Raw genomic sequence first — 25,651 nt, forward strand, 5'->3', positions numbered from 1 at the left:
TCAGCAGGCTCAGCCCTACCCGCATGTTCGATTCTGCCAGGTACAGACTCACTCAATGTAATTTGGTTAACGACATATACAGTCAGATGTTAGTTTATTAGGTACACCTAGCTAAAACTAATCCTACCCTCATGAAGTTACAGCTGTTTTAGAGAGCTGTTGATTACACTGTGTGGTCATTTTAGAGGGTGCAATTTGAGGGGAAGCCAAGTAACAGGTGGGCCTGTTATTGAGCTTCCCCTCATTGATTTGAATGGAGTGGACAAAAAGCACCTGTCAACACATCGCAGAGCAGTTAAACAGCACTACAAACTACATGCAATCTGATATGCAAAGTGCTGTAGTGATCCTAAAAAATGCTTGTTACACAGACCTGGATTTTCCTTTAAATGGGACTAACGTGTGTGTGATTTTCCCTGACAGGCCAAGCTAGACATTGCTTTTGGAACTCATCACACGTAAGCATTTCTGTCTCCATTTTCACAGCAGACATTTTGACTTGTCATAGCAGAAAACAGAATTGCAATTAATAACAATGCAATTAGTGTAGTTAACTGCATCAACAATGAGTGCATTACATCTAGGTGAACTAGTTTCATCTCCCTGATTTTCTATGTGCTCCTCCACTGAAACGGTTTACTAGGAATGAGCCATCACTACAGTTATTAGTTACTGAGCTTTTCCTGATGTGGCAAGTCAAACGGTATGCTTTGAAATAAGTCTATTGTTATTGCACTTTTTAAACTCCCTGTGCATTCTGAATGAGGCTAGACAGCACTCAGAGAGTGTAAGCCTCTGCCAAGGCAGCTCAGTTTCCCCATAATACCATTCCACCTAAAAGCAATATTCCCATCATAGTTTGACCCTCATAATATGATTAATTCCTTGACCATGAAAACCTGCTGCTGGCATTTGGAATCACATTGATATCATTATTAGTTTGAAAGTTATACAAGAAAAACAATTTCAGTAATGGCTGTTTTCTTCAGAATCTAGCTCAATAACCTTTGAAGTTACATCAAATGCATTAACACCCTACAGTTTTAGCTAGAATTTGACAGTAGTTGCAAGTCTGTAGCATTATTTGTTGTCTCACAGTAGCGAGCTTTCTGTGAGTCCTATAAATATGAACATTCTGGATCAGCAAATCTGGAATATTACTGGGATCTTATCCGGATGTTATTGTGCCATTTTCGTCCAAGCATTGTAGGCATTATATATGGAGTAGAATCAAAAATATTGAAATTGCCCTCCTCCTTTTAAAAAATACTTGAGAATCCTTTTAAAATTTTTCTGGATCTGGGTGATTCTGGATCAGCACCAAAATCTAATGGACTGTTCCACAGGCCATACCCTCCATTAAAAAGTTTGATTTTAATCCATTCATTACTTGATGACTTATGCTGTGAACAACCAAACACTGGTAAAAACATAACCTCCTTGGTGGAGGTAATTATTGTACATTCATGTGTTGTAGTTGAGCAGATGCAGTGGTAGTGGAGATTGCACAAGATAAAGCTCATTGTTAAAAAATGAAAAAGCCTAAAATTGTCTCTGTGCAGGAAGATGATGTTGCTGTGGTATGAGGAAGGTTTCAGAGTCATCATTCTGACCTCCAACCTCATCAGAGCTGACTGGTATCAGAAAACACAAGGGTGAGTTTGTCTGTTGTAATTTCTTTTTAATCTTGATTGAACCAAGGAAAGGTTTTTGGCAACCACATGAAAAGAACAGACCATTCAGTTTGTGAAAGACAGTAGTTTTATATTTCTTTCACAGTAGAGTTTAGTTAGAGAAATGTCCTGGGATCTCTTATTTCTAAATCAGGATGTGGATGAGCCCTCTGTTTCCACGGTTACCAAAAGGCAGCAGTGCAAGTGCAGGTGAGTCCCTCACCTTCTTTAAGAGAGACCTGCTGGAATACCTTGCGGCTTACCGTGCGCCTGAACTCGAGGAGTGGATCCAGCGAATCAAAGAGCATGACCTGTCAGAGTCCAGGTAAACAAGCACAAGGCACATACAGATACACATGTACATACATACAGATGTGGAACACTTTGCGCTAAAATACAGAGATGTGACAATGGCTCCTATATCCAACAATAAAACATTTACACTAGTTTGTATTTAAAAGATGGTTGTGCAGTTGTTTATAAATGCCATCATCTGGATTACAGGTTACTGTAACATTATTCTTTCTTATCAGAGTGTATTTGGTCGGCTCAACTCCAGGCAGGTATGTTGGTTCAGACATGGAGCGCTGGGGCCACCTGAGGCTCCGAAAGGTAAAGAGTTTCTTTTTTTCCTTCTAGTTCCCTTATATCCCACTATTCTCCTGCTAACTTGTCGCTAACATACAGTTGGCCAAGACAGAAGCGATCAGAAATTTTATGCCCTTAGGTTTTATATTGCTAAAAAAGAGTGCTAAAAACTCTTCCGTGCTGATGTCGTTTAGTTTTTTGTGGGACGAGATGTGACAACATTTTACTACAGTCCCTTGTGTACATGGTCATTTTTGTGAAATTAAACCTAGAAATAATCACTGATCAAAAGGATAGCGGGAATGTGACTCTTTATTGTAATACAAAGATTGCTGGTTAGCAGCTGAACAAACATGCTTACTATGATTGATAACCTTTCAAACCTTTTGTTGATTCTCATATTGTACCAAAATGAACTGAAACCTCTGGCTGCCTGGAATTTGATACATAAAAACATATGGTTTACTCTGGGAGATGATAAGCAGCAGCCCCTAGAATGTTCAATTTGAAGTAAATGAGCTAAAACACAGGTAGGGTCCTTTAAATGTTCATATTGAATGCACTTTAAAATGTTGTGAAATTGACCAATTTTCATGTAGTCTTTAACTGTTAATTACATGTCTCTATCATCTCTTCTTCTTTTAGCTGTTGTATGACCACACTGAACCTATTTCTGGTGAGGAAAGGTGGCCTGTGATTGGCCAGTTCTCCAGCATTGGCTCCATGGGACCGGACAAGACCAAGTGGTTGGCAGGGGAATTTCAGCGCACCCTGACCACACTGGGGAAATCTTCTCTTCGCCTAGACCCACCCATGCACTTGGTACGTTCCTCCAACTTCATTGTAGGCTGTTCATGTCCTATGATGCATCCATGGGTCTGTTGATTGTATGGTGCAGCATTCAAATGTAATAAGAAAGACAGTAGAAGATAATATAACACAGACTAGGTTGTCCACGACTACTGCTACTGCTGCTAGGTTGTCTTAGTATTAGCGAGCTCTCGACAGTGTTCTGCCTTTTTTGTCATGTGCCTGATAGGATTTTAGTCAAATATAGAAATGTACTGTATGTTTACTATATGTCCATACATAACCTCTAGAGTCCCTGCGTCCTCATATGAGGACCGCACAGCTTGGGTTTCCAAAGCTCAGGACTCTAGAGGTTAAAAATGAGGAGTAGAGGGGATCGAATTACTAAAGTGAGTAGCTAATAAGTTGACATTTTGCAGCTTTATCCATCAGTAGAAGATGTGAGGACTAGTTTAGAAGGCTATCCAGGTGAGTAATATAACTTTTGAAACAATTTACTAATATATATCATGTGTCCTTGAGGTCACATGCAAATAGATATTTTACCTAGTTCAGGTTTAACTTTGATCACTTTGGAAAGTATTTATTAAATTGGCCCTTATTATTTAGTGACTGTTGTGTGTTTGGTTGTCTTGTAAATCTCTTTTGTCCTCCAGCGGGAGGATCTCTTCCCTACAGCATCCAGACTGCCCAGAAACAGCGCTGGCTCCACTCTTACTTTTAGTACGTTCACTGCTCTTATTGATCAATATTCAGTCAATAACAGTTCACTGGTTGTTATATCACCAGTAGGTTACTATTGTTGTAGTTTTCTTTACTCCTCTTGTCAACCTCTGATTAGAGGCCTTTTTTCTTGCCAACCTAGAGCCTTAAATGGGTCTGCTGGCTGCATCTTTGAGTCCTAGGGACTAAATTCATAACAGTCAGTTTTGGCATACAGGAAAGATATCTGACAGCTGTTGCTGTAAAGTGTGTTTGCAAGTTAAGTTTAGACAGAACTAATGGGAGAACTGTATTTACCTACAGTTTACATGGCTCTGTCTATATTACTGCATTTTTCAAGTTTAATTGAACAGGTGAATGAAATATTCTGAGTATGTGTGTTTGTGTAGCCGTTGGAAGGCAAATTCAATAGGAAGAAGTCATGCCATGCCACACATCAAGACATACATGAGGGCGTCACCAGATTACACTCAGCTTGCCTGGTTCCTTGTTACAAGGTGAATGTGCTAACTGCATATTTGTTAATTTTTATTAAGTGAAATTACTTGTGTGTCTCTTTGTATATATGGTTTATAGTGTTCGCATGTTTCTTTCATACTGCTTTAAACCATTACATTATTTCAGAAGCAAAAATCCATTTTATCATGTTTAACCCCAAATTTATTATCATTAGCCTTTCACTAAATTCCCACTCATAGATGTACAGTTTAGACTGGAAGTATTTGGGCACAGTTTGTGTTTGTTAGGCTCTGTGTCGCAACTCATTAAATTGGAAGTAAAATAGCTGACACTACATTAAACTGCCAAGTCGCACCTTTTATTCTCAGTGGGTTTACGTCTCATATTAACATTACTATGTGTGATGTATAGCCTTTTAACCTGTAGGGCTCAAATTGCAAGGGCTGGGAAATAATTAGACACACTGCTAAATGGTTCTTGGGCAGCTGTTCAGACTGTTCAGCTCACAAGTCTAGAGATATCAAAGGCATCTGCCAGTGTCAACAGTTGGGCACATTCTCAGCAATCAGGAGAAGACTTCATGACCAGAACCTCAGAGGATTCAGCACAAGATGCACATCCCGGAGGTGCACAGGAGCATTCTGTGCGCTCAGATTCAGCCACATGCATCACTACTCCCTTAACAACATTTCACCCTTCAGCAGGGCAACAACCATAAACAACCAAAGAGCTTTTCAGGGTGAAGAGGTAGAATGGCCTTGACTGGTTGAGTCAGTCCCCTTATCTCAGTCTGAAACAACCTGCCGAAGACCAGACTAAAGGCAACACAACAAGCAGGGCTGTGTGTGGCTGCAGTCATGGTCTGGAAGAGCATCACCAGGGGAGATACAAAGCTTCTGATGTCTGTGGGCTGAAGACTTCAGGCAGCCCTGACTGCAAAGGATTCTCCACACAATGTTAAATATGATCATTTAGTGTGACTTCATGTGTATCTGATTATTTCTGAGCCCCTAAATGTCAGGCACTATGTGTTAAAAGGATAGCATCTCTTACACTGTTTTTTCTGTATTGATGGAAATCTACTCAAATGAAAGTTGACACCTGGCACTTTAATGTAGTATCCATGATTGAATTTCAAATTCATTGTGCTGAAGCACAGAGCTGGAAAACACAAAATGTGTAACTGTCCAAATACAGTACTTGTCATCTGCATTCTTGTTTTTTAATTTATTTATATACAGGTAATTTTTTTCCTATAAAAACTTTATTTCTTACGGAGAACCAGAAAGGCAGGTTTTGTTATAACAGTTCCACCTTTTAATTGTGTTTGTACTGTATGCATTGTATCATTGTTTCTCACTAGTCTATCAGTTTAACAAACCAGCTGCAGACACTGTTCATGAAAAGAAACTTTTTGTGCTGCACTGTGTGAAACTCAATCCTACTGAAAATGAACTAAAATGGTCCTGTCCTTCTCTACACACCGCTGTACTGAAGTATTAAGCCTATTGTGTCTGTGTTTTTAGTGCCAACCTTTCCAAAGCAGCATGGGGTGCACTTGAGAAGAACAACACTCAGATGATGGTTCGTTCATACGAGCTGGGAGTCCTCTATGTGCCTTCTGCCTTTGTAAGAGCAACATTTATGAACAAACCGTAGCTCTGTGCTCATACAGTACGTTTGCTAGACAGAAGATGCCTGTAGTGTGAACTGGATTATAATCATCTGTTATGTAGCTTGCACACAATTAAGTTGTCATCCAGTACACACCTCTGTACATTTTCAGCATAAAAACACACAAATGACAGCGTAGGAAAAGAAGACTGACATGTTTTGAATAACAGACGGTCATTTTTTCTGCACTCCAGATGATATAAAAGTGCATTAGTGTGTTTATGTGGTGTGATGGTTGTCTCTTCCCAGAACATGAAGACCTTCCCTGTTAACAAAAATCCATTTCCTGTCTCTGCATCCTCATGTGGTTTCCCTGTGCCCTTTGACCTCCCCCCTACATGCTACGCTGCAAAAGGTACAGGAATATGTGGCACTTATGTATGTGTGTGTACAAAATCTTCTGCATGTATTTGTGAACAGACTGGAGTATTCAGTGTGTTTCTTGCTCTCTCACTTTGTATTTGACTGCCAGATGGCAGTAATTTGTTTCTTTATTTTCAATAAATTAACACATTTTGGAAAATTATGAATCAGTTGAAATATTATGGCAAGATCATCATGGCTTGATTAGCAATACCACCCGAAATATATTGGTATACAGGTGGTTGTAAAATCAAATCAAATCAAATCCAAATTTATTTATATAGCACTTTAAAAACAATGTCTGGTTGACCAAAGTACTTTACAAGGGCAAGGTAAGAACTAAAATAATATCAATACAGGAATAAAACAACATAGGAACATAAACACACAAATTACACAAATGTGAAATGTTTTCAATTTCCTGTTTAATGACAGCTATAAACATGATCCCTGTCCCAAGCTGTCAGTAGGTGCTAATTTAGAATTTACATTCTGGGGGTGCTTTAGCCAATCTGCTATTTTGTCTTATGTAATGTCCCTTTGTATTTGTTGGGAAAAAGTGACTTCTTTTCTTTCTGTGTTTCCAGATCAGCCTTGGATCTGGAACATTCCGTACAGCCAGGCTCCTGACACGCATGGCAACATCTGGGTTCCCTCCTGAGCACACACACCTACCTCTTTCATACTTTAAATCTGCTGCCTCTATCTTAGTGATAGATACTGCATCAGTAACATTCATTTTTATATTTTATACTGTATTGTAGACACATTTTCTATCAGTAAATAAACAATGTTGTCATTGTACAGTTGTAATGTTACTTGTAAATGTTGTAGCATGTTTTAATTAAATATGAGTGGACATGCCTTATTGTGGGCTATACACATTGATTTAATCAGATTTCTAAATATTAGGGTTCCACTAAGATTAGATTATTTTTTTCACACACAAGGCCAGTCCAACAAAGCATTGTAATAGAGACAAACAACATACATACAGGATACAACAATGTTTGCATTACTGTAACTCGGCGATTTTTTTTTTTGATTATTTTTTTTGGACTCACACTCGGTCACCAAATGATCAGCAGTAACAAAACACATTTATAAATGCATCTAGAAGCCTGGTGAATCATATGTCACTTTACCTGAGTTAACTTAAAATGACAGAGCAGCACACACCACCTCTTTCAAATCACATTTGCCATTCAGCAGGTTTCATTATGCGTTTATTTGCTCATTCAGCAGTGTTTGTTTCTGAATAACATCCTGAAGCCAGTTATCATCTAGGATAATAACTGACATTAATAAATGGAGAGCACAGCTTTATAAAAATATGTAAATTGCCAAGAACACATCGACATGTGCACAGGCAGGTTTTGGTTAACATCTGCCTGATTGATATTGTGCACACCACTGATTACCATGACGACATACATACAGTACCTCTTGCTGTAGTTGTTTCAGGTCGATATTGTACAATCAGAATCAATAGCCACCTCTGTCCAGCGTTTTGCAGCGCTGTTTTTGTTAACTTCAGCAGACTGGCCTTTTTTTTATTCTTTCATTTTATTTTTTTTATAAAGTTTTGGTCCAAAATTGGACCAAAATAACATTGATTCTAAAGCTGCATGTTAGAACAACCCTCTGACATAATAAAACACAAAAATGCAGAAAGTTCGTACAGTCCAGCTTACAAATTGCCCAGGTGAATCGCCGCCTTTCAACAAAAGTTGAACACCATAGACTTAATAAAGTGTTAGGTATTTTTAGTCAGATAGAAATTGGATAGCTACTTTATGTATTAGAAATGTTTAGTGGAGATAGGATGTCTAGTTAGACTGTTAAATGCTTAGTCATGCTTATGAGTTTCTACAGGGTACATCTGGTCAAGGATAACTAGAGAGAAGAGTTGATGACTGTCAGCAGACAGGATGTTTAATATTATTATTATGATGTGTATAACTGTAGCCTTAGCCATAATATGTTCTTATGTTTAAGTCACAACATGTTACTAGAGGTCGTGAGAATGTTTTTAGCTACACAACACTTAATCAACAGACACACACATTGATTTGCTTCATGTTTTGACTACTGCTATGACCAGCTGCAAAGCTGGTAACAGAGACGTCTCGGTTGACGTTTCTGTGTAGTATGGGGCTAGCCCAACCGAGGGGATATAATGTACAGGCCTGGTGGGTTCAGGGTCTTTCATCTTACATCTGCCTGTGAGCAGTTTGGAGGTGCAAGATACCTGAGCGTGTAATGTTAATTTTACCTGTGATCCTTTGAATAAATCAGCACTGTTTTGAAGTTACTTGGACTGTCTCGTCTCTCAGAGTCAATATGGTTAAAAGTACCAGGTACAACAAAAGGTAAGTAATACTTAAGAGATATTGTACTGACATTCTATCAGTTGTAGTCCGGTATTTCTAATAAACTGGCAATCGTGTGTGTGCAGTAAATGATGTAAACTGCGACTCCCGTCGTTCCTTGCGTTATTGTGTCAACATGGCGCCTGTCTGCCGGACAAAAGGCGAATGTGTCTGATGGGGGATTGAAACCCAGTTAGAAACAGAGGAGACATTTTGGGAAAACTGTCAGTGTCCGTGTACCCCGGGGTTCCGAGGCGGATATATATGGTAAAGTAAACGTTTGCGGAGCCTCTTAAGACTGGAATATCAAGGTAATCCAACTCCTACAGTTCCAACTACTACTGTCTTCAAACGGTCCTGCTAGCCCGATACATTTCCTTTTTTCTGAATGGTGACAGTGAAAACTCCTTACAAATTTCGGCAGTGTTTCGAGGTTTTCCTTGGTGGTTCTTGCTCACATTGCCACCGGACTCAGCCAGAAATTCGGCATGAAGATAGATCACCAAGAAACACTTAATCAAAGCCAATGTCAACTTTTCCATCGCGATGCACAGTCTATTTAGTAGTGTGGTAATTACAGTGCACAACAGTCCAGCCATTAACAAAACGTACTAATTTGTTGTGTTTAGAACTGGTTAGTTTATAAGATGTATGCCAAATCGGGGAGTTGTCCTTCATTGTCCATAAAACACTCTATCGAGAATCCCTATTATCTTGGAGCAGCGCAAAATTGAAACCAGTTTTTACTTCGATGTCATTCGGCATTAAAGTCGATCATTTAAAGAAAACACTGTATCAGTGCATGGTGCAACCTTGACATTTGAGGTCTCCTCAGTGTTGTCTCTGGCCCCCTGACCAATGTGTTTTTTAAATTTTATTTTTGAGTTGCCCACTGTAATTAAATGACTTCTGTCCACAGCAGTTGGCATGCATGCAGCCAGGCTACAGTTTCTGCCACGTCTGGGTAGGACATGAGGCGGGCCACTGGGTTCAGGGATACAAATACAGTTTGATTTCTATTAAGAAATCTCATAAAAGAAGTTTGATTGTAGGTGCACACATCCCAGCCTGGCATAATCACACATAGGCTATGACTGCTCTACTGTCACCTAAACTCTGAAGTCTCTCCAATGTTATTTACTGCTAGAGCTTAAAAAGTTGCCAACAATGAAATCCATTAAAACTAGATTATGTTATATCAATCTTTTTATGGTTCCTGCCTATTTCTGGAATTTATTTCCTTTTAGTTTTTTGTCCATTTTATGATGGGCTACAAAATCAAATTAAAATGACTTTGATAAGGTATGGCAGTGCCCTGTCGGAACTACACCAGTGTTATCAAAGTGTGTGTGGCTGCTAGAAAGTCACTGTTGATGGAGTACTGATTCAAGATGGTGAGTTGTTTACCACCATTGGTGTTTCTCTGCAGCTGTCTATTGTAAAGAGTCAGGTTAAATATTGCAGTCCTCTGCCAACTCTTCCAGTTTGCACGTGGTTTAAAAAGTGCTAAAATATAATCTCAAAATCATTAATGCTTTACTTATAAAAGCTAGGGGTCATCAATTTGAGAGTTTCAGAGGAAGTTTTGGTATTGAAAGTTTTAATTTCATGGTATTTTGCTAATCCTCCATGGCTTGTCTTAATATAACTAGGATTGTGTTTAGGTCCACGGAATATGAGAATCCACATTATTCTGGCTACCTTCTAGTAAGCATTTCATTCTTTGCACTGGACACAGCTTCAGCTTTCAGAGGTGTTGTCTCATGTGAATCAGTTAAACTGCACCTGGCTGCATCTTGTCTTCCATTGATCATCCTTTATTCATTTCTAGATTGCATTTGGCAAATTTGCACATGCTTGTTGAGGTTGTCGCTGTTCACTGTGTACATAGAGCAAAAGCTGAACCTCCTCCTTATAAAAAAATGGAAGAGGTGTGGCACCACCAAGAGACCCTTTAGCATGGCTCTTGTGATTGCTCTAAGACCCTGGCCTGGCTGGTTCCATGTCGCTCCCTCTCTCTTTCTTCATTCATTTTGTGCCATCTCACTGCTGTCCCCCTAGTATTTAAGTATATATAGAATAAAGTTGTGTCTCTTGGTAAACTCAGATTTTGACTAAGGTATCATCATTTAGTCATAATTTTGCTGCCCTGTATCGATCCAGTGTATCAGTCTAACTTTACACAGTATGACTCATCCTCTGCAGCAGAGAGAGAAAGTATGGTACTTGGTTGCCCAAGATGTAAATTATTCTTGATATTTTTCCCAAGTCAAACATACACAGATACACCCTGGCCCTCCCTCTCTGTGGAAGTGTTGACTTGTCTGCTGACTTTGATTGTCTCCTATAGCCTCTTCTTGGCATCAGAAAGAAAAGCATCAAGACACACATGTTTTATAATTTCTCTGTTTTCCTCCAGCTTTTGCTCTCCCTCTTTCTCAGTTCAGTCCAGTGACTAGCATTATGACAGTTTTGGAAAGCATATCCACTATAAGCAAAGACTTTTTAAATATGGAGTAGTGCGTGTTGGATCTGGACACCAGCTGCTGAGCAGTTATGTTGTCTGTGTGTATGCTGTAAATCTGCAGGCAGGAGTCTAACAGACGTGGCTGTACTTCTGTTTTGCTTTGTGATTGTGTCTTTGGTGATGCTTTTTTGGGGATGTATGAAGAGAAGATCACTAGTAGGAATTTCATTAATCAGACCTCTTTTGATTTTACTGTATTTATAGCCACCATCTTCTGAAATAATCATTCAGTGTATTTGTCGGTTTTCTCACCAAAACACTTTGTCTGTATCCTTGAGATCTATGAAATTCTGACAATATACATTTTTTTTCTGAAGCTGATTTTTAAGCCAGTACTGTCACCTAACAGTGGCACAATGTGATTCAGGCCAGCTCTAGTCACACTTGCAAACAAACCAGGGACCCACTCATAAAACATTACTCCATAGTGCTGCTGGTGGTCAGAAACCTTAAAGGGTATCTTTAGTTCTGCATATCAATACTCTACTGGAACAGTTCTCCATAAAAGTTCACTTATGTAAATAGTTATTGCTTTTTCTTGCATAGGAGTAAAAAAAAAATATGGACAGTAACATGTACTAAATTGTATAAAACTGTTCTTTTTGCAGAAAAATGCTCTTGCATATTGTAGTGTACTGTGCTACTTATAGCTGATAAGCTGTCTAAAACCTGTACAGATATACTAAATTACTGCACTTTCTTTGGTGTTAAAGGTACTGTTATGATATGCTGCAGGATGTTCCAGCAGTGTGAGGAGCCTCGTTTTACCATCGAGCAGATTGACCTGCTCCAGAGGCTACGGAGGACAGGGATCACGCAGACAGAGCTCCTCCACGCTCTGGACACCTTGGACCACCTGGACCAGCAGCACGGACACAAGTTGACCCATAAACCTTCCTACATGGCTCCCTCGTCTTCCTTGTCTTCGTCCAGCACAGTCGCCACTTCTTCCTCTGTGACCTCCACTGGCACTCAGACAAGTTTCCCCAACAACCAACTCTCACTGTCACCCAATAACAACTTCAGCACCACCTCCCCACCTCTGCCAGTTCCAGTAGCCTCTCCTGTTGTCATGGCAGCGGTAGCCCAGAACGGTCTAGTTGCTGTCACCAATGGGAAGCTGTCACCGCCCCGGTTTCCTCTGGGTGTGGTTAGTGGCAATGTGACAGCAGTAGGCTATGGGTTTGAGTCCAGTGAACAGGACTTAGATATTGATGAGAAGGTGGAGGACTTGATGAGGTAAGACCAGACCAGACGTACCTTAATTTAGGTTAAGCTAGACCAGAACGTACCAGGCTTCCTAGATGGAAAAGCTTGGGGAAAATTGAAAAATACTGTTTGAAAATACTTTTTATATGGTGTGCCAAGCCGTAACACAGTCACAGAGGTGGTTATGAAGTCTAGGAAAAGATATACTACCAATAACAGATGTCACAGTGGCCATCCCTGAAAAATGACAGCATGCACAATTTGCTATTAACACAGCCTTGTGCTGAAGAACAGACAGGGAAACAGCCTGGGCAAAAAGATCTGTGGAAGAAGCTTGCGAGGAGAGGAATTTTCCAACATGACAGTGATCCCAAACGCAACGCAAAACTCTCACAAGAGATTTTGAAAAAGAAACATGACCTGGCCAAATATGTCCCCTGACCTGATCTCACAATAGATTTGTAAAAGACTGGTATCATCCATGCCTCCAGGATTGAATCTATCAACAAAAATAAAGGTGGACATACAAAATATATTAAAAAAATCTTTAATCAGTTATCACTGACGGTTCTTAACCCTGTAAAGCCTGACACATCAAAACATAGGCAGAGCATTCTAATATTTTGGAACTGAGATGTTTATTAAACCTTTTAACAAAATCCAAAAGAAAATTCAAGATTTTTATTTGCCATTTATGCATAGACAGACAGTCCAGGCATATAGGAATAAATGTGCCTTGTTATTTATTTATTTATTTTTGTATCACAATTGATACATGGGGCATTTTTGGCAATTTGTTTTGCTCAGAAACTCGCGTAGCAACTATGATACAAATGGTTTTATAGGGTTAAATTAATAATATTAATCAAGAAAGACAGAAGAGGACAGTATAAAAAGCAAATAAGTAGCTTCTTTATTCTTGAGCCTTGGCAAAAATAATTAAATTGCATTAAATGGACAGGATTTGTTATTATTTCACATTTTAATTATATTGACTGCGGGTGTCCTCAGTTTTGTTGGGTAGCCCACTGTAGTGTTAAAATAAAAGCCTGATAGTCATCAAGTTTGCTTATAGCACACACTGAATCTGAATATGGTGTGTGAGGATTACTGCCTACATACAGACACACATACACAGACCCTCAGTGCCTCTGTAGTGTGCAGCCAGACAGTAGCAATCAGAGTGGCATTGATTCTCGAGTATGTGAAGATGAAATCCAACCAGAAGAGCAGAGAATATTAGAGCACTAGCTGGCCTCTAATTCCTACACATATTCTACAGCTACTGCCAGCTGGTTATCTTGCACACTGTGTGTTAGTAATGTCAGACTGCTGGAGATCCGGATGTTTATTATTTTTCTCTGCTCATAGAAGGGACAGTTCTGTGATCAAAGAGGAGATCAAGTCCTTCCTGGCAAACAGACGGATCTCCCAGGCTGTGGTCGCTCAGGTAACAGGTGAGTATCAGCTTCATCCGCACTTTACTCAAGGTCAAATCACCACCAGAAGGAAAACATCTCATTCCTTCTCTTTCTCCTCCTCGTCTTCTAGGGATCAGTCAGAGTCGGATCTCCCACTGGCTCCTACAGCAGGGATCAGACCTCAGCGAGCAAAAGAAACGAGCCTTCTTCCGCTGGTACCAGCTGGAGAAGACTAATCCTGGTAACACCACCCTCCACCACCAGGCCCTTTGTCCCATTTAGACTTACACTAAAAGAGGAAAGTCACTATGGCAACATGATGAGACAAAGTATACTATATAGCGGACAGTGTATGTCCATTGCATACTGTCAAAGTGTGCTTGAGTTGGACCCTGCACACCCCATTGTAACAGCTCTAATACATCAGTGCAGAAAAAGAATTTTGTACTTTAGCTCACTGTTATCTATCGCTGTGGCTACAGCATTGACAAAATAGAGGAGAATTATTTATAAGTTGTGATTTACAAGCAGAGAATGTCTTTATTTTGAGAGTTGCATTTGTAACATAAGTTGTAATCAATGAGTCTTTTGGAAGAAAAGATAAGCCATGGCCTGTGTTTTTATGGAGATCTTGAGATGTCTCTCTTTATGGTCAAAAAGAATGTAAACTGTTTTCTTGTGATTGAACAATGTGTTACGTTGAGATCAACATAATGGAATGTACTGTATGAAAAAGTCGGTACCTTCAAGTTATCTTGTATCTTCACTTGTAAAAACAAACAAACAAAAAAACTCTTCCCTTTGGTTCATTGGCTTGATGATCTAAAGTAAAAGAACGTCAGGATGTAATGGGCCACTTTTGTCTTCACAGCCTGGTGGTGATGTGTGCACTGTATTACATGCAGTGATTTCCATTGTCAAAAATCAGAACACTGAGTAGAAAAGTGCATTACATTGTGGAACATGCTGACATAATAGTAAACGTTATGACTACTGCTATCTGGTGTTTGTTACTTCAGGTGCCACTCTGGCTATGCGAGCTGCCCCTTTGGCTCTGGAGGACATGATGGACTGGCACCAAGCCCCGGCCCCACTTGGACCCACCACCGGGGGCTTTCGTCTGCGACGAGGGAGCAGATTCACCTGGAGGAAGGAGTGTTTGACTGTTATGGAGAGGTGAGGAGGTAGTGAGCTGTCAGAGGCTGGAGGACGAAGCAATAAAAGAAGGCTGAAAATGTAACAAAGTGCGATGTTTAAACGTGGCTTTGTAATTATTACCTGCAACGGTGTGTGTGTGTGTTCTCATAGCTACTTCAGTGATAACCAGTACCCTGATGAAGCTAAGAGAGAAGAGATTGCTACTGCTTGCAATGCTGTCATTCAGAAACCAGGTAGGTAGAATGAGGGCTGAATGGCCATAATCCATAGGACATAACTAAATATTAGAAACATATATATTTCTATAAATGTAACTGCTTATGAAATACATCCTGTTTAGTAATTACTGAGGGGAAATAAAGGATGACAAACCATAAATAATATACTTAACATAGAGATCGTACTGCATATGGAAAAACACTGGTGTTCCCTTGGCCATGTCCAGTACTTTGACACTCAACAGAAAGTGTCCTCCTTTTAAGACTGCACATTGACATCCATTTATTTTCTTTAAACTTTGGTTAGCATGGTGAGTAAGTCTCAGTGTATGCATATAGAGAATTGAAGGTAACTAAAAATGTCACACCATGACAAATGCACTACTTAATATGAGGGGTGACTAAGTAGCAACACTGTCTCTTTTAACTGTATTGTAAGCTAACCTGTCTGTCAAGAAAAGTAAAAGGAAGAACTTTGCATTACCTTGAAGATGCACTGCATGAATGAGCTTTTAAAAACAATCACAGGAGAAGACTAAAGGAGTAGAGCACAGAGAACAGTAACCTAGTAGCTGCCATCTACTGTGGATGTCTGACCTGTGTGTGTGTGTGTCACAGGAAGGAAGCTGTCTGATATGGAGAGGGTCACATCTCTGAAGGTCTACAACTGGTTCGCCAACCGCCGCAAAGACATCAAGAGGCGTGCCAACATCGGTAATGTCTACATCTGTGTGTATGAACAATAGACGTTATTGTAGTTAGACATATAATATGCATTGGTGTGACTAAAGGACTCAACATGAAACAGATGCATAGAAACACAATGTATGTTGTCTCTTAAGAACTTTATATCCACTTACAGCATGCTGTACAGTCCCTAAATACATCAGTAAAAACACATAAGAGCTTTTTTTCTGTGATTCAACTGGGTGATCTTTGCTGTGTGTATCACCCAGCCCACACTTGCATTCTGCTCATCATTAACAGACACACACACCTGGACATTTGTAGATGTACCAGGAAGCTGAGCGGCTCTAGAAGAACAGTTTCTTATCTGCTTCATTCTTACTTTGTTTCACCATTTGCATGCATCTGAGTGTGTTGCCCATTGAGGTTGATATGCTATGATGAAGTTTGTGTTTTTGAAGAAGCAGCCATCTTGGAGAGTCATGGCATCGAGGTCCAGAGTCCGGGAGGTCAGTCCAACAGCGATGAGGTGGATGGCAGTGACTTTGCTGACCAGGTAAATAAGATGTAGAAAGTAAATGAGTTTGAACTCCTCCTCAGCATGTGTCTTTCAGTGTGGTCAGTGTTAGAATAAACATTTCCAGATCTCTAATGTTATCAGTAAGTTAATGTCAAGTCAAAGGTCAAATGTCACAGCAATATGACAATATTCTTGTGACAGCAGAATGACCTTGTTGTATTGTATGAACTTTTCTGCTCTGTGACAGGGCTGTGAGGTATCCTTGTTTGACAAGAGAGCTTCAGCCAAACAGTTTGGCTTCAGTCGCGCTGATCTGTCATCTCCAACCCAGGTACAGTCTGACTACACACGCTGCAGCTGTATTTATTAAGGGGTTTTAGTCTCGGATTAAGAGGTGCCGGTAGATTTACAGGAGAAGTTTTGAATTACAAGAAAGAGAATTCAGATTTAGCCACATATTTAAAAATCATCCTCCACTCTTCTCCTCCTCACTCAGGTTCCCACGCTGCTCCCCAGCTGGTTTTCCACCCTGGCTCGGGGAAGCTTGTCTGGACAGAGGGCCACGTCTGTGATTGGCCGCTCCCTAGTGACAGGTGTGGGTCTTCAGGCAGTGGGGCCCTGGTCTCCGCCCTCCCCTTCTCTCCATGATGAACCCACCATTCACAGCGAGCTGTCTGAGCCCCAGGACCCAACTGGCATGGAGAAGACAGATGTTAATGACGGTAACCAAGCCCTATCCAATCAGATGGATGGCGCAGGGTGCAGTATGGGGAATGACATTAAGACGGAAACGCTCGAGGATGACTGAAGGGGGTAGTGGAGATCGGAGCTGTCAGAGTACAGAACAGGTGTGTTGATATGCAAGTGGATTTTTATAGGAATGTAAGGTGGGAACTTTATAGGAATGAAAAAATGACCAAAAGTCATATAAACTCCAACCCTGAGATACCTCCCAACCCTACCTCCAACCACCAACCTGCTCTACTGCGCTCTTATGGGCGTCACTAGTATATTATAACAATGATAATAATATAATTTTATTTGTTAAAGTCCTTACCAGCAGACTGTGGAAGGATTAAAAAATAAAAACAAGTCAAACTGAGAAATGATATAAATTACAAATTTCCTAATTATGACACAGTAAATGCATACTGTATATAAAAAGAAAAAAATAACTATTGTTTTTCACTTTATTTCTTTATTGACTTGATTTTATTAAAGCATTTCAAATCTATAGAAGACAGTAATAGGACATGATGCATTGTGCAGATTTCCTTGAAAAACTGTGTTTCACAGCAGGACGACACTGTACTTGACAAGGTGTTCAAATAGTTTCAGGGTCTTGCACTGTGATCACAACTGAACAGCCTCAAAAACTAAACAATGAATAGTCAATTTTAACTGTTTTTTTTTATGTAGCACATTTAATCCCAGATGATTATGTTTTAAAATTTTGCTGCTGTTTTTTTCCAATAAGAAGAACAGCAGAATAAGCTTTAGTTTGCCTGAAGGTCACAGCATGGCGAGCCTATGGTGAATTAAAAATGTACCTCCCACATCCCATATCTTGATAAAATAGGCTTAAATATGGAAGCACAGAAAGGCCATATTTTCATGAGCAAGTAATTCTAAATTATGAACTTTAGCCACCACCACTTAAAACCTACAGTTGACATTTAAATACCATAGAATATATTGCATTGAAATATTTTACTTTGAAAACCATGCATCTAATAATAAATAAAAAAAAAATCACCCCTATATGGTGTGCAGTCACTCACCTGAGCTTCTTTTCATATGATTAACAACTTATTATGATAGACTGGAGGTCTGATCCACTGGTAATAGGCTTCATTGTGTCCTTGGCACTGTTCACATGACTGTATATGCAAGTCTGAATTTCCATAATTCAGAATTAGCATCTAGAGTTTTTTTTTAATTTATTTATATATGTATATATATCACTTAAGTTCTGACAATTAATGAATTTGAACATCTTGCAACATCAGCACTTGATTTTTAGAACTTCCTTTTAAGGTTCACTAATTCAAGATTTCTTTTATTACACCACTTGAAATTACAGACAAAACATTGTCCAGATATGTTTAAATCCAGCTACAGGTAAAATTTTTTGCTGATTTGAATTCAATGGCAATGAGTGAATCATGTAGAAATGAAATTTCACAGGTGGATGTTCAGCCTAAAAGATAAAAAAAAAATTTAAATACTTATGGCCTCTCTTTGTTTCCATATCAGTAACAATGTAATTTTAAAAAAGTAATTCAGTACATAAACGTCAATGGTAACCAAAACTGCTAACAAAAACTAGAAACCTGGATGTTTATTCATGTCTAATTACCTGATGGTTGAGGAGGAAGAATGAATGATCACTGTGAGATCATCTATAATAAGTACAGATCATCAGCTGGGATTCAGCAGTGTAATAAAACAGTTTAGATAGTGCAGATTAATATACAATGTGAATACATATTATATACTACTGTTGTATATGACATACAAGACACACACACACATATATAATACAGTATATGATATAAACCAAGGGTATATGTACCCCAATCCATTTCTATTTACAGCATATAGATGTATTAACTTCAGATGAGAGAAACTGTCAGTATGAGTCTTTCTTGTAGGTGAAGGGTGAGTGAAGCATTAGCCAAAGTATTAAGTTTAAATTTTATGTATTTTCTCAGTGTATGATAGTCATGGATGGAACTTTATATTAGAGAGATGCTAATCAAAATCATCTAATGTGTGACATTATTGCAAGCTAAATGTATACATTTCCTTTATAGATATGTGTTCGATATGCCATGTGTTCTAAACACATATTACACATCCAAATTGTTATATCAATACCATGGTGCTTAGAGTCTCGCAGTGTTTCCCGTAGGTTAGTTGATCAGGGAGGGTGGAACTGCGGGTGGTTGAAAATGATATTTTTGCCTGGTTCCATCATGGGGTCAATGTTTGTCAGTGTTTTTTTTTCCCCTTTTTCTTTCTTTCTTTTTTTTTTTGCATGTTAACATTGTCTTTAACTCCCGTTTCTCTTACTCAACCTGTCTCCTCTACTTTGCTGTGCATGTGTGAGAAACATGGATAAGATACCTTCATGAAAGAATCGCAGTCACAGCGCAGGACAGTGAAATGCATGCAACTGGGAAAACACACTGAAAGTGAGACGTTAGCGGTGCATTCTGTGTCTTTAAAATCATCAGAACAGTTGTCAGCAGGGCAGCAGCCGGACGAAGAGTTACCAGGCCGACCGACAACAAGGATGTATTCGACACAAATAGTTTTCCTGTAAGATCATCAGAAAGAGATCACATTTTTTAGGGATGGCCATTTCAAGCTAAAATATTATTCGATATTCGCTGGGAACTTTTCAACAATTATTTGAAGAACACAGACCATGCTAGCACCATATTGCAAGTCCCCCGTGTTCCGCAGTGGTGGACAGCACATTCACCATATTTTCAGCAGTATGCTGCTCTGGTATTGCTTTAATCTGAAGACCAGCACTCTGTATTTTTCAGTTGTTAATATAAAGGCTGTTGACCATCACATACGATTCAGTTGTAGGCGCTGTCCCTGTATCTGCAGTCAGAGAACCTTTTGAATCAGATGAGTGGGCATCTTACATGCATTTTCATCATGCAGTTTATCCCAGTTGTGCCATGACCATTTTTCTTGATGGCTGTAGTCTCTGCTATTTGTATTGGCCTTGTAGTAAAATAATATACTGCCCTCATTATCACATTGTTTCCAGGAACCGGTGAAAGCAAGGGAAAACAATGGTTTTTAAAGACAAAACCATTTTAGGATGAAATAGTAGATTAAAAAAAAAACTGAATTACTATTCGAATATTCACAAATCATTGCCCATTCCTAATATTTCTGTAGCCTATGGATTGGATTTTATTGGTTTTCCCTGGCTTGTTACAGAGGGTGAAAGTGAAACTCAAGCAGCCTGATCAGTCATAATAGATGCCAGTAGAAAATGAAATGCAACAGGATTTGTGTAATTTAAACAGCTGACTGTGGAGATTAAGCTGGGGGCAGCTGTGTTATGTAGCCTTGGTTATGTACTGGAGACAAATTCCTTGATTAATTAAATGTGGCAGAGGGAAAAACATCAAGCGTAAAAAAATGATAGTGCTCTATGGGAGACACGCATCTCATGGATTCACTGTGGACTGACACATTTGATATAATGGAATTCTATCTGCAGAGTGAGACGGGCGCAGAAAACGCTTCCGTGTTTAATGTGTGTGCGTGTGTATGTATGTGTGTGTGTGTGTGTGTGTGTATATATATGTGTGTGTGTGTATATGTGTGTGTGTATATATGTATATATACACACACACACACTTGATACAGAGAACTAAGTAGGCAGCTACAGTAGCATTAGCGGCCACTGACAACAAACAATAAAACCACCTACTCTAGGTCACAATTTATTAAACAGAAAGCCAATAGAAACATAGAGAACTGTAAAAACACTTTGAAGAAATTACATTTGGGAAGTCATTTGCAAAGCACAACAAGAATGCAACTTCACTATAGTTCATTTTAATTCATGTCTATTTATTCACCTTGACTTGCTCCTTTTTCTCTCCCCAGTCAAGGTGTCAGAGCAGCACAGATATTTTCAGCAGTGAAATGTGTTGTGAGTGGCAGAAATGAGATTGATTTTAATCAGATGGGCCGCTTCCGGGTAGTTTTCGCCATAGGCGTCATGGCAAGAGAGGTGGACTCCATGTTAAATTCAAAGCTTGCCTGGATTCATCATCGAATCTACTGCATGGCACCATTAACCTAAGGCGGACCTTGCTTCCTAACTACTGCTTTCTCTGATCGGTTGGCCCAGATGCCCATGCTGCTGGCTCATGAGGCACTCCCGCCGGCATTGCACACAGGACAATCTTCGCCCAGTGGATCATACTGCCCTGCCTCAGGATAAGCCAACCCCACGCCACTTTGCACTTTTTAATGCAAGATCACTCAACAAAAGTCTTGTTGTTCTTAATGACTTTATTTCCATGCATACCTTGGATGTGTTTTTCCTCACTGAGACCTGGTTGACATATGGCGATAATAGCCTGTTTTCTGAGCTCCTTCCGACCGGATATTCCTTTTTTAACACTCCACACCTCGTTGGCAGAGGCGGCAGCTTGGCATCTGTTTTTAAGCCTACTCTAAAATGCTGCTTTTCCAGCTTTGAGGTACAAATTTTTGTTTTAGTGCTGCATTGTCCTACCTTATGTGCAGTGGTTTACCACCTGCCTAAATCTAAGGACTTTGTCAACGAATTTGGGGAACTCTTGGCGGAGCTTATCCCACAGTTTGACAGTTTTTTGATCTGTGGCGATTTTAACATCTATGTTAACTGTACCTCTGACCAGCTAGTGAATGATTTCAATTCCCTATTGGACTCTTTTGATCTCTCCCAATCAATAGTTTGCCCCACTCATCAACGTGGGTGCACACTTGACCTCGTCATCTCACGAGGATTGTCTGTGTGCATTAGGGATGTATCAAATATGGCTATTTCTGATCATTTCTTCATCCATTTCGAGGTCCTGGTCTCGTTAAGTGCACCTAGACTTACAACCCTACGTCAGCATCGCAGGATTTTTACTCCTTCAATGGCCTCTGATTTTGCTGCTGCCTTTGTGGTCTCTGACTTTTATTCTTCAGAAGCTCTGAAGCATCCTACATGCCCTGACATCTTTCTCTCCTCATTTGACTCTACATGCTCCCAGATTATGGATTCCATCGCACCCTTCAGGGAGAAGATAACTAGAATCACCCCTCCCCCATGGTTAAATGACACCACCCGTGCATTGCGGAGATGCTGCAGGCAGGCTGAGTGTAGATGGAAGAAGGATGGCCTGCATGTCTCCCTGGGCATTTTAAGGGACTGTTTGGATATCTATCAGAAATCTGTAAAATATGCTAAAACTCAATAGCTATCTAACATTATCTCGAAGAATGTTCATCATCCTAGAGTTCTTTTTAATATCATAAAATCCGCTATTGATCCTGCTGCTATCCTGTCTGAGGGGTCGGTTCAGATCTTTAATGAGTTCCAAAGTTATTTTGTTGATAAAGTTTGGGCCATTAGACAGAGTATTCCTAAGACTACTCTTACTGTACCAACTGTCCCTCCTGTCCAGTTTACCTTGGAAACTTTTACTCCGATTTCTTTGCCGCAACTTAAAAAATGTGTGCAACAGTTAAAATCTACCCACTGCCCTCTGGATCTTGTCCCTGCCAGGATAATTAAGGAGGCCATTGACATTGTTGGACCCTCTCTGGTCACATTTGTTAACAGCTGCCTCAGGTTGGGCAGTGTCCCCTCCGCCCTTAAGCATGCCACAGAGACCTCTCCTTAAGAAGCTTAATCTTGACCCCACTCCTCTGCCCAATTTCTCTCCTGCCATTTTTATCCAAGATTTTGGAAAAAATTGTTCTTTCGAAGCTACAGTCTCATTTGGAATGCCTGGATGTTGTTCAGAATTTTCAGCCAGCACTGAATCTGCATTACTGAAGGTCCATAATATTACTCTGGCCCTCGATGCCAAGCGCCCCATTATTTTAGTTCTCCTTGATCTATCGGCAGCGTTTGATACCGTCGATCATGCAGTTCTTCTCTCCAATCTGGAACATAACGTTGGCCTGAGAGGCCCGGCCCTAAATTGGTTTGCTTCTTTCCTGACGAATAGGATCTTCTCTGTCGTTATTGACGACTATTCCTCCACCACAGCCCCGCTTTCTTCTGGCATCCCCCAAGGCTCGATTCTGGCCCTGTTACTCTTCTCTTTATATATATATACAGTTCAGACTTGATTTCAAGGTACTATTATTTGTATTTAAGGCTATTAACAGTCTCGCTCCACCATACCTGTCTGACCTGTTGTCCATTCGCACTTTGCTTAGGGCTCTACACTCCTCAGAGCACGTGTCCTTGGTTGTCCCGTGGACAAGATATAAAAAATGGGGTGATCGTTCATTTGCTGTATATGGCCCTAGGCTCTGGAACTCCTTACCACCGGAGACACGGTCCATAACTGAGCTATCGTCTTTTAAGTGAAAACTAAAAACTCATCTCTTTAGACAGGCTTTCTGTGTCTAACGGGCTCCAGTGGCATCATGTCGATGGCTTTTAGTCTGTTGTCTTACATTATACTTTGATATGGAAGTCTCCCATTAGCGTTTTTATTTTGTTCTCGGTTTTATTGCTTATGTAGCTGGTTTTATACTGCTAATATATGAGCTTCTGTGAAGCGTTTGGGCTTCTCTGGAGTTCTAAAGCGCTATACAAATAAAGTATTATTATTATTATTATTATAACATCTGTTTCTGCAAGGACAAAAGTCTTGCCATATCTTTAAAGGATTCAACCAATCAGAGATTAGAGCGTCACCTTGACAAATACTGTAATTAACACAATCCCAGGTGTGTATAAGAAGAACCCTAGCACACCCAACCTTCATTTGAAATGCAACCTGACCTCTGACAGCATGCCAAAGATTCAACCACAGACCAAAGTGCTGATCATCAAGACCCTGAAGACCAAGTCTCCTGCTGAGGTGGCAGACATCTTTAATGTATCTAAATGTCAAGTGGAGAGGATAAGAAAAAGATTTGAAGGTCACGACAGGCCCAGGTCAGGCAGGCCCTGTAAGACAACTGTTCGAGAGGACCATGATGACTGTTCTCCCTCTGATCAACTGTGACCGCATGTGTGAGAGGGGAGCAGCCCCTCCCTCCTCTTTTCAGCCCTTTTTCAACTGCATCAGAGCTACATAAAAACTGGTCACCAGAAGACAACATAATGTACAGTGGAAAAACAAAGCAGGACGGTGTATGTCAACCTGGGAAGTTGCATGGGGTGAAGTACGGGGTATACCACTTGTTGGGTTCCGATTAACGCAACATAAGAGACGCTAAAAAGCTGAAGGTAACAGTACATTTGGGTGACAGTTCTGTGTGGGTTGACCACTACGAGCAACCCCAGTCACCTTACTGTCACTTTTTCATTATTTAAAAAAAAAAAAAATTGTGCAGCTTTAATCCTTAATGAGTTTCTAATTGAAAACATTTTCAGTGATGCAGAGAATTAATCTTCAGGTTCAGTGGCTGATCACTGCTAATACGCATAAACAAATTTTAAATTCTGTCACACATTTAAAGTGGTACCCACCTCTCGTGTTAGCATTGGTGTAGTGCGACCTTTCTGTGGCACATTAACAAGTGACACTAAAACTTTCTCACTAGTTAACAAGTAAATAATACTGGAGTCCAGTTTTGTGTGTGTGTGTGTGTGTGTGTGTGTGTGTGTGTGTGTGTGTGTGTGTGTGTGTGTATATGGCCCCAAAATCATATTGACATGTAAACAAACATTTCACGACCATTACTTTTTTTATTGTTTAGCACACGAAATGTACTGTATGGTTTTAAGTTGAAGTGCCTTATACTTTGCAGTGTAATAACACAGGATCAGTGCAGGAAGGACTTCTACAGTAGCTTTACCTACATCATAGTATCAGTACTAATGCAAGAAAGCTAAACACTTGATGTTGTGTAACAGCCAGCACTTAAGTGGCTTCATTCAGACTGGTTCATCACCAGGTACTTTATAGGCTAAGCTAAGGCTAAAGCTAGTTCAGAGTTAAAAACTCAACCCAAATACCTCACTTTACCCCTGTCAGACACAGTATAAGCTACACACTGCAAGTTCCTCCACAGCTGCTTCAATGTGAATCAAAGTTGACACTGTCAGGATTAAATATAACTGTAGATATATTGAGAAGAGACTGACAGCAAACTGTGATGAGGCTGTCCATGTGGTTCATGCTGGCTGATCTACAGACAAGTCGGTGTCCTCTTAAAAAGGATGTTCCCTGTCAAACTCCAGTATTAAGTTAGAAAGTAAAGGGAAATTCCACTCCTAAAAAGAATTTATTAATTCATAACCTCATGCTTCTACCAAAATCCATGAAATCCTTGAAAAATATTTTCCCCCTCATCCTGGTGGAACACTAACACAACTTGTCACCATTGGCTTCAGACTGAATGTCTGAGAAAATGTAGGTTTTGTGGTGGAATATCTCTTTAATTGTATGGCAGCAGAGCTGTCCTGTGTGTTTTTGCTTTAAGCTCATTAAAAACCCCAAGGCATCATGAGTCAGGTAACATGTGTGTGTGTATGTATGTGTGTGT

At 39.9% G+C, this 25,651-nt stretch overlaps 2 protein-coding genes across 8 annotated transcripts in view; both read left to right on the forward strand.

Annotated features, from left to right (window-relative positions):
• Nucleotides 1-7,608, forward strand: part of tdp1 (tyrosyl-DNA phosphodiesterase 1) — a 10,009-nt gene extending 2,401 nt beyond the window's left edge. Inside the window, exons 5-16 of the mRNA XM_020592481.1 lie at nucleotides 1-40; nucleotides 424-458; nucleotides 1,563-1,655; nucleotides 1,828-1,998; nucleotides 2,207-2,285; nucleotides 2,907-3,083; nucleotides 3,491-3,539; nucleotides 3,728-3,794; nucleotides 4,184-4,291; nucleotides 5,780-5,882; nucleotides 6,177-6,282; nucleotides 6,878-7,608. The exon at nucleotides 1-40 is cut by the window's left edge and continues 60 nt beyond it. Of these exons, the coding sequence (XP_020448137.1) occupies nucleotides 1-40; nucleotides 424-458; nucleotides 1,563-1,655; nucleotides 1,828-1,998; nucleotides 2,207-2,285; nucleotides 2,907-3,083; nucleotides 3,491-3,539; nucleotides 3,728-3,794; nucleotides 4,184-4,291; nucleotides 5,780-5,882; nucleotides 6,177-6,282; nucleotides 6,878-6,951 (1,102 nt within the window). The 3' untranslated portion in view covers nucleotides 6,952-7,608. The remainder of the gene's footprint in view (nucleotides 41-423; nucleotides 459-1,562; nucleotides 1,656-1,827; nucleotides 1,999-2,206; nucleotides 2,286-2,906; nucleotides 3,084-3,490; nucleotides 3,540-3,727; nucleotides 3,795-4,183; nucleotides 4,292-5,779; nucleotides 5,883-6,176; nucleotides 6,283-6,877) is intronic.
• A 973-nt stretch (nucleotides 7,609-8,581) lies between these two features.
• Nucleotides 8,582-25,651, forward strand: part of LOC109955806 (homeobox-containing protein 1-like) — a 23,529-nt gene continuing 6,459 nt past the window's right edge. For 2 of the 7 annotated variants that reach the window (XM_020592306.1, XM_020592307.1), the window contains exons 1-10: nucleotides 8,582-8,662; nucleotides 11,925-12,428; nucleotides 13,770-13,855; nucleotides 13,950-14,060; nucleotides 14,839-14,995; nucleotides 15,128-15,210; nucleotides 15,814-15,909; nucleotides 16,344-16,438; nucleotides 16,650-16,733; nucleotides 16,899-17,250. In XM_020592306.1, coding sequence (XP_020447962.1) covers nucleotides 8,634-8,662; nucleotides 11,925-12,428; nucleotides 13,770-13,855; nucleotides 13,950-14,060; nucleotides 14,839-14,995; nucleotides 15,128-15,210; nucleotides 15,814-15,909; nucleotides 16,344-16,438; nucleotides 16,650-16,733; nucleotides 16,899-17,210 — 1,557 coding nt within the window. In that variant the 5' untranslated portion in view covers nucleotides 8,582-8,633 and the 3' untranslated portion in view covers nucleotides 17,211-17,250. Of the gene's footprint in view, nucleotides 8,663-8,779; nucleotides 8,974-11,902; nucleotides 12,429-13,769; nucleotides 13,856-13,949; nucleotides 14,061-14,838; nucleotides 14,996-15,127; nucleotides 15,211-15,813; nucleotides 15,910-16,343; nucleotides 16,439-16,649; nucleotides 16,734-16,898; nucleotides 20,727-25,651 lie in introns of those variants that run through there. The other 5 variants (XM_020592308.1, XM_020592309.1, XM_020592311.1 and 2 more) reach the window with 5 other exon arrangements.

Source organism: Monopterus albus, unplaced genomic scaffold (genome assembly GCF_001952655.1).
Source record: "Monopterus albus unplaced genomic scaffold, M_albus_1.0 scaffold17.1, whole genome shotgun sequence".
Taxonomy (NCBI): Eukaryota; Metazoa; Chordata; class Actinopteri; order Synbranchiformes; family Synbranchidae; genus Monopterus; species Monopterus albus.